Raw genomic sequence first — 17,323 nt, 5'->3', positions numbered from 1 at the left:
GAGGTGCAGTACTTAAGCGCTTCTTTGAGCTACGAGGGGAAATTGGACAGTTCATGGAGAAGAAGGGATGCCCAGTAAAGGAACTTAAATGCAAGGAATGGGTGCAGGATCTTGCGTTCATGGTCGATATTACACAACACTTGAATACACTTAACACTAAATTGCAGGGCCGTAACAGAGTTGTCACTCAATRTTACGACAGCATAAGTGCGTTCAAGATGAAACTGTCACTGGGAGACGCAGCTATCCAACGGTGACACCGCGCATTTCTCTTGTCTCACAGCTGTGCATCCGAAGGCACCGGACCGTCCCGATAATGATTTGGATAAATATAAAAATAACATAACAGATTTGCTGCGAGAGTTTGAGCAGAGGTTTCAGGTATTCGGTGAACTTCAGAACAAATTTGGCTTTTTTCGCTTGCCATTTACAGCGAAGCCTTCTGATATGCCAGCTGACATTCAGCTCGAGCTTATTGACTTGCAATGCGATTCCGCTATGAAGGATAAATTTAGGACAGTGGGATTGGATACGTTTTATCAATATCTCGTGCCAGGTTACCCCAAATWAACAGCCATGGCTGCAAAGGTTCTATCCATGTTTGGGACTACTTATCTTTGTGAACAGGTGTTTTCGGTAATGAATAATAATAAAACAAAGCAGCGCTCAAAGTTAACAAATAAACACTTGAATGGCATTGTTAAATGTGCTGCTACTCAGGATTTGACACCTAATGTCGATGCACTTGTGAAGGCAAAAAGATGCCAAGTTTCAGGAGCCAGCAGCAGCAAGTAGACTGCAGGAGTGCATTGAGAGAGAGAAAAAAAGTGGGATGACACGAAATTTGTTTGCACTCGTGAATACAGATAATTAAAAATAAGATTCATCTGGTTTCATATTAAAGACAATTGATATTGTGCAGTATGTTCTCAGCTTCAGTAGGCCCAGCCTAGTAGTTTGATCTGGCGTAGTCTAATCTTATTGCCTATGCACTGCACTTTTTTTTATTTATTTCAAAGCAGTATGACAATTAAGGCGAAAATATTTTTTTCATAGCTCCCACTTGAGTTTGTTAATGTGGTGAGTTGGTTCAGGTGTAAAACTGCATTCAATCAACTGTTAAAATAAACCAGTTGTTAACACATTCATACCCAAACATGAAAATCATTTTTTTCCATTGTTTGTTGAATAAATGTGTTGTGCTCAGAAAAGATCCCTTGTCATCTATAATTATAATATGTAGGGTAGGCCACAAATGTAGGCTAAATGATAAAGCATAGTACTGAAAAACAAAGCTAAATATTTGGAGTTGACATTCTTTTACTGATCCGGCCAGAAAGTCTGGATCCGGCCCCAGGGCCAAACTGAGTTTGACATGCCTGCCTTAGGGGCTCCGTAGTGCCGCGTCTTCAGATTCAGAGGTTACGAAATATTCGGTTTGACGCGCGGCATCAGACAAAATGCCAAGCAGCTCTCGAACCTTGAACCAAATTCTAACTTCGCTAATGAAACACAACTTAGGAAGATTTTATCACGGTATCGCTGACAACGTTAATGTCAGTGGGGTTGCCGCAGTTATTTTAGTTCATACTATCAAGTTTGTTCACTTAGGGCAACATTAGCCTCTTACCTGCTCGAAGGTAAGAACATAGCAAGCTAGTGCTATATGCATTGAGTGGTTTACACGTTACAATTCTCGTGCACGAATGTGTTGAATACGTTTATATTTCAGAAGCTCTTACACGTTGCGTGTGTCTCTCTTTTTGCGGTTGCCTTTGAGCCAGGTCATAACAATAGCAATGTAGGCCATGGGTTTTCCTTTTGTTTGGTCTTTATGTGAGACATTAGTCACTTCACCCTGTTTGTTACGGCTGGAACGTTATGAATCGTTCCATATTTCACCAACGACTGGGTTGGAAAAATAAAACTACGGTCTTCTTATTTACACTTGCATTTAGACAAAAAATAAATAATTTGGTTTTTTAGAAAAAAAAAGTCTGAATCTCACCTAATTTACACGAATGAAATACACAGGCATTTTACAAACACAACTATCTCATGAAAAGTAATACAGAACAGCAGTGTCTAATAGCTCAGATTAGTTTTTTTTTTCCTACTGTACATGAAGTGCTCAGCGTTTTATTCTCTGCATTGAGCAGAGGCCTCTCCCACTTACGAGGAGAGGGGGGGAGAAAACAGAGAAAAGTTTCAGTTGAAGCATTTCCTCAGGGCTATAAATACAGAAAGGGAGCGCACATCTGCACAGTGAGGCGTGGTCGCTCGGATCCGACAGGTGGCTCTGGAACTGCTTTTTTCTCCTGCACACCAGCGCGTAAACACACAACTGCAGCAAGATGGTAAAGTGCCCAAAGTGCCAGAAGGAGGTTTACTTCGGTGAGATTTGTGCGCTTTTCTTTCTTTTTTTTTTGTTTTTTTTTGTGAATTTTATTCTACTTTTATTAATCTTGCTCACGTTTGTCAACATTTCCTGGTTGGTGAAAAGAAGTAGCGCCTTTTTCTGCTCATGTGAGGCAACAGGAAGCTGGGCGTAACACTGACAGGCACACGTTTTAACGCTAAAAGTATGTTTACAAAGATGTTACAGAGATTAAAGAAAAGTGATGCGTATTTTTTTTATGTACCAAATTTGGCATTGTAGTGACCTGATCGCGGTTGCGCTGCATTTGCGCTCAGCATATTAAATTTAGAGCACAAGTCGTTTAAATTGCATTAACTATAAGTTGAAGAATAGAAACATTGGATTATTACTACTGACTCTTTGGCCAGTAGTAACATAAATAACATGAACGTGTTATTTATGTTTTGAGTTACTGGTTTACGTGCCAAAAAGGAAACTCAAAAAACGCGTTTTGATTCTTTTAGCTTCTACAACTTCATTGTAAAAGTTTAAAAGCTTTAAGTGCTCCGCAGCTGCAGGCTAGATTAGGTCCTGGATAAAGTTAATTGCTCCCATAATCACCAGAAGTCAGACATGAACCGACATCCACAAGTGCGGATGACTGTTAAAGGGATAGTACACTTATTTCTGTAAAAGCAGGTAATGGACATGTGCTGCATAATTCTTTTACCGTCTTCATTTTGCATAATTTCTGATTAGTTTGACCAAGATGGCTGAGACGAAATGGGACTTCCTTCCTTCAAAAATGTGCTAAAGTTGTCGTCACATTTGCATTTGGTGGTTATCTCTTTACAAAGAAACCAATATATGTGAACTCAGAAAACAGGCTGGAGGCTGTGCAGCACCATTAATCTTCCTGTGTGAACAGTGATTGGGAAATTTAAAGTGTAGCCATCTGCTCTAAGCATAGAGTGATAAAATAAGTTTATTCAGTGCTTATAAAAGCTTTGCTTTTTTACTCTTTACATGTATCCTTCTCTGTATGTTTCACTCAGGACAGCTGTTAGTGGCGTGTCGCCCTCCACCTCCCTTTCCAGTGGGAGTAATTATTATCTTCTGTGCAAATAACCTCCAAATGCAAATGTGATGAGTTGTTTTGCTGGTTTGCTCTTGGTTATTCACCGACTAGCCATTAGCTTCAGCCTACTGAATCAACTAGTGATTTGTTTTTATCCTAAATCAAGCTACCAGCACTTATTAACACCTTATATAGCACTTTTAACAAAACCTCACTTCCAGGATTCAGAATTATGTCCTTAAGGATACTTTTGCATTGGAGCACTGTCTACATATGTTGTAGTTTTCTTAGACGTAAATGTGTTTGAAATACGGAATAAGAGCGAGAAAAAAAAAGAGAGGGAGAGGTGATAAGAATGAAAAATTGCATCTTTTCATGTGTGCAGAGGAATGCCCTGCAGTCTCTAAGGGTGTCTGCACTCTGCGCTTTCTCATTACGAGGTTACTTTGAAATCAAAGATGTTTGCTCCATCAGGGACCCGAATCGTTTCTGCTCTTTGAGCCCCCGTGAGTAATGGCTGGAGCAGAGGAAGCAGGTTTCTGATTTTGTAAACTACACCCTCGTCCTGCGTTTCCCATGAGAAGGCCCAGTCAAAGCAAACATTAATCACCCACATACTCCGTTTTTTTTTTTTTTCCTTTTTTGTTGTTGCTTTACCCGTGTCTCTGTGCTCCAGCAGCTCTGTGACGGTGCAACAGCTGAGCCCAAAGCAGAACGCAAAGCCCAAAGTCTTTGGACGCCCATGCAGATGAGCAGAGCGTGTGACTGTTGAGCCAGTCCTCCTGCTTCCTGGATAATCTTTTTCCCTCCCAGCCAATATAATCAAACCAGTCGGCCTCTGGCAGAACAGAACGAGTCAGTTAGGTCTTCTTCCAAGATGGATGTTCATCTCAGAAGAGTGGGGAAAAGCAGCGCGAAACAAAGCCTTGCATTTCCTTCTAGAAAACGAGCATATTCATCAACATCCTTAAGCATCTGAATTGGTTTCCTTTCCCTCAAATGAACCTCTGCATGTTTCCCTTCGCGTCCGGTTCTCTCAGTCACACCTTCCATCTTTCTGTCTGCGTCGCCGTTTGTCCAACTTATTGTTGCTGTAGCTCAGATGGAAACAATCAGGCTACCGCCGTCTGCCTGCAAAAGTGATGGAGGTCCAACAACAGCGGAATGCTTTTCTTTTGCTGGAAACGCTACAGACTGCCTGTTGATGGCCAGACCTCAGCCCAGAGCGCAAATGGGAATGGTTTAGGTTTGGTAGAAGGAGTGGGATTTTTTTGTGTTTTTTTTTTTTTAAAAGCCACAATAAGAAAAAAAAAAAGCTATCTGGCTCTGCCTTGAGTTCGCACAAGAACAATTTATCTTGGTAAAAGTCACAAAAAGGAAAGTCTTGTTCACCGAACCCCTTGGCAGATGATGCTGGTGAATGTTCTAAACCGGATCGTTAAAGTAGTTCAGGTTGAGTTGCTGTCGATATTTATTAAAAAGGAAGAAACACTAAAAAGATCTTCTATTTCTCTAAAGAATATCAACATCATCACAATATCATATCAGTTCATTCAAACACCAGTTTTAGCACCTTCCAACACCTGTTATATTGGTGTTGGAAGGTGTTTTGAAAAGAAATTGATTCTTCTTTATAGGAAGAAGGGAGGTTGGAGGATGTGCACCTCCAACAACCTGTCTGTGTGAAACACGTGCCGAGAAAGAAACGAGCGCTTTCGTTCAGACCTAACTGACTGGTAGAAGAGTAAAGCAAAAATACACTACAGAGATTTCAGTCAATGCTGTGTTATTGGTTAATACGGCGTCTTAATTGTCTGTTGGAACCCATGTAACGCTCTGTTCTCATTTTCCAAACAGGAACATCATTGGGAGCGCACCGCGTCCTTCTCCTGCTTCCTGTATAAACAATCATTTGCTTCTATGAAAATAAGCGCCCAACGGAAACACGAGAACAGTGTCTTTAATAACAATTCGATGAAGCGTATGGGTGACTTCAAGACAGCAGAAGTCGTCTTTGCACCTGGCAAGTAGCCGGCTAACTAATCTGGATTAACATCAAGGGAGTTATCCAGTGGAAGGACGATCCTAACTTCTTATAAGTATCCCTTTAAGTCCGTTCACAGTGTTTGCGCTACAAAATATCACAGTGTCGCTCCATTAATCTTTCTCAGCTCTCACTCACGGTGTTTTTACAGGGAGACTTGTGTGTTTGTGTGTCTTGGACAGCTGCCACAAAGCTCCGGGCAGCCGGGAGCGGAGGGGATAATTAGCCTCCAATCTGTCACGCCTCATTTAACCCTCATTATTATCAGGTATAAACACCAAGGTTAGTCTTATCAGGCCTATAACTTGGGCACGATAACAGCCGATTAGAACGGACCCGTTTGTATTTACAGCTTTGGGCCGGGCGTGCCGTTTACCAGACCTACTGGTTTGCTGTTTGAGGTCAAACAGTGATTTGAATGGGTACGAACCTTTGCTCCAAAACCACACCGCATCCAGGCGGGATGTTTTTTTTGTTTTTATAGACCTGAGCGCCTGACCCAACCCTGGAGACTCTTACACATGCTTCTTCATGACTTACTTGTAATCCGTTGCCACAGTGGGCTATTCTTAGGGCACAAATAATCCACTTCCTGACATGTTTGGAAGCCAGTGGCTTTTGCCTGTTATTGTAATTATTTCCCATTCTTTCATGCATTTGCCACTGGGAGTCAGAGGATTTGCTTTCTGGCACGGCAGACCGGAGAAAGGACAGGCCAGCATGAGATTCTCGACGTCCTTTTTCGCACATAACTGCAAATATTTCCAAGCAGGCTAATTTGTCTCTGTGGGTAGATGAAAAGCTGAGCAGCCCCAACTGAGCAGCAGTGCACAGCAATAGGTGGGGGAGGGGGAAGACTTTTGCTTTATGCTCCAAATAGCCGTAGACAGCTTTAATGGAAAATTTTGAACTTTGAAAGCAAAGAAATCTGCTATGACATTACAAGGCAACCAGACTCATAGCGCAGTGCTCCCATATATTTTATACTTAAATTCCTTGTAGATAATAAGGTGCCACAATTTGACTTTACATTAGATGTTTGCTACAAAGAAACTACACTATGAAAATATATGACATTTTTTGGGAAGGACTCTGGACAAGCCTTTTGTGACTCTGAGATCTTAATTTCAAAGTCACAAAATTAAAATTTTGTGACCATCCGAATGCTTTGATTCTACATCCGAATCAAACCATTAGCGCCTCACTTTCAGTAACCTGCCTCTCCGTTTTCCTCGTTTCCTGCCCTATAATGGCTCTTTCTCTAATGCATGCTTTGGTTGTTACCATATGCAAATCGTTGGGCTCACTTTCCCTCACGTCATCGAGAGTTTCAAAATTGCATTTCGGCTCCGTTTCTTCTAAAGACACGAGGCTGTTCTGTCATCTCCCTTCGCCTCTCTTCCAGTCCTCCTGGGCGGGTGGAGGTTGGCACAGATCGCCCATAACTGATAAAGTTTTTATCTGTGTTTATGAAGCACAAGGAGGACAGATTCCCTCTGGGACATTCAGTCCTTTTTTTTTTCTATTCCCTCAACCACACCCAGTAGCGTTTCCAAACTAATCTGCAACCAGTGTATCTTTGTGGTTTTAAGCGGGCATGGGACTAAAACGACTCCCAGCTCCATGAGCTCATGTGCCCTGCAGCGTGACTCTCTGGCTTACATCTCCTTCCCAGACAACAGTAACCGATCTTTATGGTAGAGGTTAGACTGCTACTGGTGTTAATCATTTGTCCGTTTGTGTGTTTTGCAGCTGAGAGGGTGACGTCGCTGGGGAAGGACTGGCACAGGCCATGTCTGAAGTGCGAGAAGTGCAACAAGACGCTGTCGGCTGGCTCACATGCAGAGGTAGAACGGCCAAATTACACCACCTGGCGGGGGGGTGGAGGGGGGTGCTGAATGTTACAAAGAATTGAACTGTTGTTAAATGAACAGGTCAGAGATTGGAGTCTGCCAATTTTCTTTGCTCTATGACCTCTGACTGGGTGGTCAGAAACTGAAAAATATGATTTTTTTTATATGCATACATGAAAATCTGCAACACACTTAGTAGAAAAATGGATTTGGTCAAAGCTGATATCAGCAAATTAGACCTAAAACAAATACCAGAACTCGGCTTCAGCCTGTTTGGTGCATTTCAATAATGAAATAGCAAATGAAGCACTTGTTTCCATCTACTTTGCATTAGCCTCATCTTTCCATGATAAAAAATATATATGTCTTTTAATCTCTTTTCTCCTCCCACAGCATGAAGGCAAGCCGTACTGTAACAACCCCTGCTACGCTGCAATGTTTGGACCTAAAGGTAAGACGTGATCTCGTATCTTCCTTAACTCTCGACACAAAACATGTCAATAAAATACATAAATGGTAGGTAGTCTCTGACAGAAACCTAAGGAGAGAGGATGAACACCAAGGTTCCATTTTAATTATACTTTTAAACCTAATTTGCGCATTTCTTTCGGCATTTCAGGATTCGGACGTGGTGGAGCTGAAAGCCACTCCTACAAATAGACAGGTACCGTCTGAATGTTTTTGTTTTTTCATACATTTTCATGTTATTTACATTAGACTAGACTGCAAGCAAATCCGTCTTTGCACTTCGGACTGTTTGACCTGAGCTTTTTTTTCTTTTGTCGCTTCATCTGCAGGGCGAGGCGTCGCAGAGAAAAGGCTTTGCGGGAACAAGATTGAAGAAACCAAACCTCTCAGACGATAGCAAACCTCTAAACAAATCATCCGCTTCCAATGCAGGAAATAATTTGAATGCATTTGCTTTTGTTTTTTTTTTGTTCTACCTGTCTTGGACCATTTTCTTTATTTTATCATTTCTTGTTTAGTTATAGGGACATCGCTCTTGGGCTTCAGCTTGTCTAATTAAACATTTTATGGAATTTGAGTCTTTGATATTCCTTTATTTTGTGGCGGTTTGTGAGAAACTCATGATTGTTTTACCACTACAGCAAAGTTTTACTTGATCAAATAAACAAAGTTGAGAGTTGTCATAGAAATTACTTTTGTCTTCATTTTCTTTAAGACTAGTTTGTCAAAACCCTGAACCCTGGCAAGACCAGTGCCAGTCGCTTCAGGATTTGTGTAGAAGTTAATTAGTCCAGGCTTATATCCTGCCATTAATGTTTGCTTCAGTCCCAAATATACAAAAAAAAAACATAGTGAATTTGCTTGTTTGTTTTTGTCGAGTTTTAATCACAAAAGATGCATCAAACTCAGCAGCTGTCCAAAATTTTCCTAATTTTCAGTTTGATCAACCCTGAAATTTTTTAAACAAAAAGGAAAGAAAATGGAAAGTTTTCTATTTTCACCGTCTGGTGTTTGAAACAATGTCAGAGGAAGCAAATGAATAAGCAAAGCTATTTAAAAGAAAAAAAAACAATAATTCCATGAAAGTTTGAGAGATGTTTGCTGTTAATTAAGGTTTCAAGAGAACAAAATTACTTTTGAGCTTTCAATTGTCTCTCATAAGACATGCTAAATTTGGTCATATTGAGTTGAGGCAAGAATCTGGGGATTTCTACGGAATGCAATTGGAGGCTGTTGTGTTTGTAATACTAGCCGCAGTAATCGTACATTGTTTAAAAAAAAAAAAAGTCTCTAATTTATGGTAGAATACCGGCAGCTGTATATTTACCGTATAAATGCGGTACAAATCTTACCGTAATTACTAATGTTACCGTAATGTAGACTTTTTTACTAAACGCTAATATAAGACTAAAGTAAGTCTGCGATGTTTTCAAATAATGGGAGAAGCTTTATTTTACAAGAATAGCTCTCCCCGAACTTAGCCTGATGTTGTCTCCATCCCTTCAGATAATTCATACGGTTTCCCGTTTCAAATGATTGTCACTCTTTCAAAAATATATATACTACTGTATAAGAATGAGCACATGACGTGAGCACTTCTAACGGAGGTGGTTTCCCAAAAAGGTACAAGACAAAAAATTACCAAGAAAATCACCGTGCAATGCAACCGAGACTTTTGTGGAACTATAATTTCCAAATTCAGGGTTGATGGTTCAACCTCAGGAGCAAATGGCGTTGAAGTTCAAGGCTGTTCAAGTTGTGGATAAAAATCACATTCTTTTGAGTAAAGATGCGCAGTTCCATCTTTATCTTCCTCTGCTTGTCTTTCCGCAAAGCAGTTTGCTCTCTGCACGGCTGCACTCAGTCATGTAGCACTATGCTCCCGCCTGTATTGTCCGCCCGCTGCTATGGCAACCAGCGCAAACAAGCCCCAACACACAGCCCATTTGTCTGTCTGTCAGGACTGGCTGACTGTCACCCTCTCCTGTGCAACAAAGACGCTCCCTGTGCCAGAAGGACCCTCCACAAAGGACACTGATGGAAACATTCAGGAGGACGTTTGGCACCAACGCGTCATCTAGATTCAACTTTTTGTAGCATTTAGCAACTAAAAAGAAGCCCATAGTGCTGTTTCCATTATTAATGATCATCTAAATAACGCTCAACTTGATTCAAATGGGAGAAATTTAGTGTGAAATTGCGATTGCTTCTCCGTAAAGCATTAAAAACAAGACAATTCATCTTCCTCGGACACGCGGCGCAGTGACGCATGATCCTGCTCGCTCGCGCGCACATGATTTTGCACACGATATATCCCACACCTTGTCGGTCACGCGAGCGATACGTCCAGATGTTTGCGTGAGCCCGGCAGGATGGGCACACCTCCCCAGCTCGATCCCGAACCCGATATGCGATTCTGGAAGCTTGAAGTGTAAACGCATGACAATTACAAGACGGAAATCCAAGAAACGTACAGCGAGGCGCCAGAACTGTGTCTGGCCCGCCGCTTTGATTCATGGATCTGGAAGCCTAAAAGTATTAAAACGGGGGGGGTATTAATTTCCAGGCACGATCATAATGAAAGCATCATGCGAGCAGAAAGCAGCACCATAAAGTCCTATTGCTGCACTTCCACTGCACTTAAAATTAACTGCTTTCTACTCAGTCGAGGAAGAAGAGGAGGAAGAGGAAGCTGCTGTTGCCGAGTCAGCGTGAATCAGGGACCCTCACAGACAATGAGGCTGTAAATTCAGGCTCCATTAATGGCTGGAAAATAAGGGTTTCACAGGTGCCATTAATTATACATGGGTGGCCAAAATAGTCCAGAGGAGCGCAAAAGGTGAGGCTGCAAAGGCTCCAGATGGATTGGAGTCTGGCTTAAGTCCTTAAAGTTACAAATGAAAAACATATTGCTGCGCTTCACAAACGTCTTCCCATCCCTTGAACTTGTTCACCCCCCAGATTTCAGTCACAGGCTTTTACCATGTTGTGCTGCGTGTTATGTGAAACACTAAATTGTGCGTTGTTGACAGCAAAAGTGGAAATGTGAAAAGTGAGGCGTGTTTTCGACCCACTTTACTCTGACACGCCTAAATAAAGCAAAGTGCAACTGCTTGCAAGATTTGTATAACTTGTTCCCAGAAAAGAGACCGAGATGAACATTTCTGAATGTGCAAGGCTGTGTGTGGCAGGAAAGTTATGCTGCACTACGCCCTGAAGAAGTATGTCCATAACAAAACATGGTGGTGGCGCCATCATGCTGTGGGGATGAATTTCTCAAGCAACATGGAAAGATGGACAATCTTGGAAAAAAAAAAAAACAAACAAAAAAAACAACCTGTAAGCAGTAGACTGAGGCAGAAGTTCACATTCCTGCAGGAGAACGACAGTAAACATGCAGCCACAGCTTTGTGGTCCAGTCAAAGTCCAGACCTGAAACTTTTTTTTTCTTTTAAAAAACAAACTGTGTTCCACTCTGACTGGGCTTGAACTACTTCTGCAAAGAAAAATCGACAAATATGCGTTCTTTTGATATGTTTACTTGTACTTTAATGTTGGTTCAACTCAAAGTTCTAATAAATTATGTGGACGTTTGTGCCCAAAATAATAATAATAATAATAATAATAATAATAATAATAATAATAATAATAATAATAGATTAGTTTTATATTTTATTTCGTGTACATACAGAAACAGTAAAAAAAAGTAATGCATAAGTAACATTATTCTACTTGGATATGAATTACCTATGCCAGATTCCTGGCTTTGGTGCCTCCTGGTGGTGAAATGAATAATTACAATCAGTCACAACGATGAGAAATTAGGTGATTTCTGAACAGTTGGTTGAACTTGATTTTAACTTCCTTTGTACACGTATTTAAAACTGAAAACAAGTATCATTTTTGATTCCACTTCACCATTATGAATTTCTTTCTCCAAAAACAAAAAATTACTTCAACCAGAACTTTGTGGTTGAGACGGAGAGCGACAACGGACCAGAGGCCGCTGCTTCCTGTGTGACTGAAAAGGAGAAGAAGTGAAGCGTATTGCATATGACTGACATGTTGAAATCCCCCCCAATGAAAGTGAAGGTAAACAGCACGGTAACGATAACGGTAATAGCAAATTACTATTATAAATCCATGTTTCACGACAGGATGTTCTCTAAGTATTTCTTTGCATTTAAAAAAAAAGAAAAAAATGAGCCAAAGGTATTTTGTATCTTTTAAACGATTTCAGATGTGTGAGGTCATGAACTCCACCCTGTCAATTTTGATATGAACCAGTGAAAACACACCCACACCCACACCCACACCCACTCACACACACACACACACACACACACGTCTCTCCTATCCAATAATATTCCAATGAACATCTGTTTGGTTTTTTTTCCGCAGAGAGCACTTCCATCTTATGAAGTGAATGAGCAGAAGTAATATTGGTGATATGCCGCTCAACCCTTTAGTGTGAAAGATAGATCCGAAGAGGAAATTACGCACACAGTCTCCACTCGGTGAACGAGGCAATATAAAAAGTAATCAGTAACCATTGCCGACGTAGATGTGAGAAGAGATTTTTCACTCCTGCTCCTTCGCAGCGTTCCTGTGCAAAGGTTTTGTCAGAACCACAAATTTCGTTGTGACGTCATTGGGATTTTATCTCTGGATGACGAAAGAAAACGATGAATGCCAGCGCATCCAACTTCCTTTAAATGATTGATATATGGATGATTGATTTCTACACAACATTGGTGGAAAAACTACAACACGAAAACCTGTGATGTATACAGGGAGAATGGAAAGCTAGGTTATAGAACAATACAAACAATTGATGTTTTTTTAATTCCTAAATAAAAACTGCAACACGAGGAGAAAAAATAAAAACTGAATATGACCACTCACATGGTGAAACAGGGTGGCAGCATCGTGCTTTGGAGTTGATAGGAAAGGGCAAACGCTGACGAAAACCTGGTAGAGTTTGCAAAAGTACAACCACGTTTTTGATTGTTAAAGGAAAAGGTGAAAGTGATTTAAGTTCCTCCCACGACACCATTACGCACCATCTTGTGTTTATCTATTGAATAAAATGCCATTGAATGGGAAGAAGTTCAAGCCGTACATACACTTCATAAAGGGTACGTGGGGTTTTTTGTTGATTATCAGTAATTCAGAGAGATTTTATGTCTTCCTTTAGAATGTTACAGCCATTTATTTACCAGCAGCGGCTCTCAGATGCATACACACCATTTTTGAAGTGTCATGCTTTTTAAATGTAAATGACTGAGGATGACGCAAATTTATTTGGAAACGTTTTTCCCACGTATAATGCGACATTAAACAATTTACCGTAAACCCAAGCAAATCTGCTATAAATCAACGCAAACAATGTCTCAGCACTCGGTGTTTTTGGACTTCACTCGTAGCAATAACTGCAGGAATACGAAACACGTTTGTGAGGAAATAAAGTCCAGCTGTCCTGGTAGGATGAACATCTGTGCTCTTCGTTTCTAAAGCCTTCGACTCTTGACTTCACATTTTTTTTACCCCTTGATCGTCAGTCAAGCTGCCCAACGTCTCAACTTTAACTTTCTCCACATCTCCACTCTCCCGTCTCGTTAACCAGAACAGGGTCTGGGGTTGATTAATGCTGCAGGATTCACCAGATTTATAAACGCCACGTGAGTATAAATAGGCCCTCCGGTGTTCCAACTGTTGATATAAAGATCCAGAACATGTGTGCAGAGAAGTTGAGCTTGTGCCATGAAAACTTGTTTGTACGGCGGGCAGCTTCCTGCAAACAGTCGCACAGAAGAGGGGAGCGTAAAGAACCACCCAAAAGCCAGGAGGAAGCATCTGCAGTGGGGCTCGTGATGAAGAGGATATGGCCCCGTACTTTGAAAAGAAATGCATTTTTAAAACAAAGTCCATAAAAGTAAACATCATCGTGCGACGGTTGGGGTTTCTCCCGCGTTTACCCTAAAGGCCACGCATGAGTCTGGCAGGCGTGTTTTTCCTCTATTAAGCAGCTCCAGGATTAAAGGGGCCTCACACTAAGACCGCAATTAAACAACTGGCATCGATAGCGGCTTTACTCGTTTCCTTTACTCCGCTCACTTGTTTCTAGACTTGAGCGATATAATGTTTTTTGGGGTTTTTTTTAAACTGCCTTGGTAGCTAAATAGTTTAATGGAAATATTGAAGCTGTTGGAAAACAAGGAGAAAATAAAAATCACGGTGAATGAAGAAAAAGCAGGTAAAAAGTTTAACGGTTTCATCTTAAACTCATTCTCTAGTGAGGATTAAACTAATATACACAAAGAGTTAAACTAATAAACACAACACAGCGACTTTAACGTCAACGTACAGGATAAATTTACCATCTTACACTTTCCTGTGTCACACCACAGGAGACTTTCAGTGAAGCTTGAAGATGACGATACTTGTTGGCACTTGTGGTGTAGGATTCAAGTCTGATGTTTTTGTCTAAATGTTTGATAAAAACTAAATAAATTCTGTCCCAACCGCATTCGGGTTTAAGGGGAAACCGGCAGCAGTTCAAGTCAAGCGAACGATTCGGATTTACGCTCCAGATTTTGTCAAAAAATCTGACAGAAGATTTGGCTGAGGATTGTCGTCGCATACCTCACCTCCTGATGGCTGGGAGCAGAGCGCAATCAGACTCATATCAGGTCTCAGCTTAACGACCGAAGCTGCTTGGGACTCATTTGCAGTCATATCTTCTCTCTGAACTCCCACGCACGCTTGTGTTCACACACTCCCTGGGAGAGCACCTGGCCACCCTCTTCAGGTTTCTTAAGCCTAGTATTGTCTGAGGCTGGGTGGGGGCAGTCAAACTGCACGATGACTCTTATATAAACAACGCGCCATTTCCCTCGTGTTGCACAAGGTGAAACGCCACAATATCAACGCTGATGACAGAGTTCAGTAAGATCAGAGGAATCTCTAAAAGGTGCGTTTTAAATCTAATGTTTAAATGCCAATTTTCAAACAGAGATGCAAGAACTTTTGCACGTTCTCTTTCATTAAACTTTCCCAGACATCACTCTGATCTCTAATTTTCTCCAGAAATCACCAGATTAAGTTCTTGTGCATGCCTCGCCTCCCTTCCCACATATTACGTCTTCCTCCTCCTCCTCGTCCTCCTCCATGATGTCTTCCTCCTCCTCCTCCTCCTCCTGCTCCCACGGGTTGGATCTGCTGAAAACAGAACGCAAGGACACATCTGAGCCGCATGCTGTTCCTGTTTGCCTTTCCCAGATTTTTCTGCTGCTCGCTGTGGTGCCAGAGGGAGAAGTAAGCAGTTCTTGTCATCATTTGATCCGACACTGCCAGATCCCACTGCTCCACAGTTATTGCCCAACCATCCTCCGATGTCATAATCGTAAACGTGAAAGCGGTGAAAAATTTGGGTTTTCTTCTTCTCCTTCTTTTTTCCTTGTTTTCACTGCAGGTTTTTGCTCATAACAGTCTGAAAAGCACACCAGGGAACGTAGAGGAAAAAAGGTGGAAAGAATAAATGAAAACAGAGCAGAAACAATAAAGCGACGTTTATGAGAGCAGGAGGACGATTCTAATGAGAAGAGTATTTCCTAGCTCCACTGGGAAACAGAGTTTGATATAATCTTTGGTTTGAACTTTAACCAAAAGAGTAATTTTTCACGCTATGCAAAAAAAACAAAAACAAAAAACAGCCATACTATGTAAAGGATGCTTGATAAGATCAGGATTTCCACTAAATTCATTTGGAAAGCCAAAAATGTTCAATCTCCCAGAAGTGTTTTCAAGTTTACAATGCATTGCAAAAGACAAGAGTTAAGCCAGCAAAAGCCTTTTGACCCAGTTGAGAGAAAATTTTGACTTTGCCAAACAAATCGACTTTTTATTTTTATTTTCCAGGACAAAAATAGCTACATTTATGAACTCTCAAATGGATTATTCAAGCATCTGTTGATATGTGTAACAAGTGAAACATTTTTATTACTTATCTGTGATCTGTTTGAGTTTTCAGGTACTTTGCCAACCAGCATGTGGGTCATGGTCAGGGCCGGGTTTTCTGTTTTAGAAGGATGTGGGGCTTCCCTATCTTTATACACAACATTAATAATCAGTCCTATACATTAATGGGTATGAATTAATGCAAAGTAGGTTCAATATGTTTCCTGGCCAGTAGCGCAATGTTGTTTCCCAGACAATGTACTCTTAACTTCATAATTTTCAAATACTTGAGCATTGTTTACATTCATAAAAATCTCAAAATATTAACACAACTCACCTGATATGAGCCTATGAGCTTTAAGGAAGGTGCAATGTTTACAAACTATGCATTCATTCCGAAAATTAAAAAAAAGCAAGAGAAAATTAAAGTCTTTTGGCCTCTCAAAACTGGGACCCCTGGGCTTCTGCCCCTGTAAGCGGTTTCTAAAGTCTGGCCCAGACAGCTAAAGCTAACGCACCCGCCGCTTCTTCTGCAAATCAATTCTGGGACAACACCGCCCCCTGCTGTTCCAGTGCCGTCTACAGTTTACACCTGTTTGTCCGAGTCACAGGACAAGGACACAGGTGATCTATTATTTTTGGATTATTTTATTATATGCATATATGTTTCTATGCTGTACTTTAAAACAAGTAAAGCTACTCTGAAGGTTTTACAAGCCCAATGTTTGAGTAGTAACAGTAGTTGGCAGCAGCTTTTGGCTCATCTGCAGCAATATTAAGTACATTTTTTTTTACTACTGTGATGCTTTGCAACAAGGAAGCTCTATCATCCAGGAAAACACACAGATGGCCAATGACAATAATCTGTGTCTGGATTTCTGGACTCTTCAATCAACTGTGTTTCTTGGCAGGGACGGAGCCAGAGGAGAGGCCAGGGGGGGCCAGTGCCCCCCCTGACATCTGATTGGCACGTAACAGCACCAGGTCATTCCTATACATTATTTGGGATAATTCTAAGCCAACCTAATATTTAAAGAAGAAAAACAATAATAAATATATGAAAAGAAAATGTATAAAACTTTATATAAGTCCATGTGTAGCAGTCCCTCAGACCCAAGAAAACACAGAGAGCTTCGATGGGTGCAGCAAATTCGTATTTACTTCTTTCGAAACCAAGTTGTTGAAGTGCACTGAATATACCGTGCTTCGAATACACCGTGAAAACTAAAATAAAATAAAATAAATTTTTCTTAAGTGCTTTTGTTTGACACAAAACATGAATACGTAATAATAATAACGCTAACAAACTTATAGAGCTCTAAACATGTACCTTGCTCTGCTGTCCAAGGGCTGCAAAGTTTATGGCGGTAAAGTCTGTGCTATGCTACCTTTAGCCTGTTCTACAGTCCAGAGTCATTAAGATGAAGAATATCCTCCTCTTCCTCTTGTCCGTGGGATATTTCGGTCCAAAGTGCTGACTGACAGGAGGCTAGCGACACTTACTCTTATTTTACAGTTTAAATGAAGGCACTAACTCAACATGAAGCAAACTACAGCGCCCC

General features: G+C 41.0%; 1 protein-coding gene across 1 annotated transcript; it reads left to right on the top strand.

Annotated features, from left to right (window-relative positions):
* The first annotated feature begins 2,250 nt into the window (after positions 1-2,250).
* On the top strand, positions 2,251-8,481 carry crip1 (cysteine-rich protein 1). Its single transcript, XM_008399156.2, has 5 exons — positions 2,251-2,394; positions 7,234-7,328; positions 7,728-7,785; positions 7,954-7,998; positions 8,132-8,481. Exons 1-4 carry the CDS (start codon positions 2,355-2,357, stop codon positions 7,992-7,994), a joined length of 234 nt encoding a protein of 77 aa, XP_008397378.1. The 5' UTR covers positions 2,251-2,354; the 3' UTR covers positions 7,995-7,998; positions 8,132-8,481.
* The last annotated feature ends 8,842 nt before the right edge of the window (positions 8,482-17,323 follow it).

The sequence above is a fragment of the Poecilia reticulata genome, linkage group LG22 (assembly GCF_000633615.1).
Source record: "Poecilia reticulata strain Guanapo linkage group LG22, Guppy_female_1.0+MT, whole genome shotgun sequence".
Taxonomy (NCBI): Eukaryota; Metazoa; Chordata; class Actinopteri; order Cyprinodontiformes; family Poeciliidae; genus Poecilia; species Poecilia reticulata.
Note: the sequence above shows the minus strand (reverse complement) of the source record. Positions and strands in the feature narration are given on the sequence as shown.

Coding starts and splice junctions, on each gene's coding strand:
- crip1 (XM_008399156.2), top strand. CDS start 2,355: ATGGTAAAGTGCCCAAAGTGCCAGAAGGAGGTTTACTTCG. Junction 2,395..7,233: donor CCAGAAGGAGGTTTACTTCG/GTGAGATTTGTG, acceptor TGTGTTTTGCAG/CTGAGAGGGTGACGTCGCTG. Junction 7,786..7,953: donor TGCAATGTTTGGACCTAAAG/GTAAGACGTGAT, acceptor TCGGCATTTCAG/GATTCGGACGTGGTGGAGCT.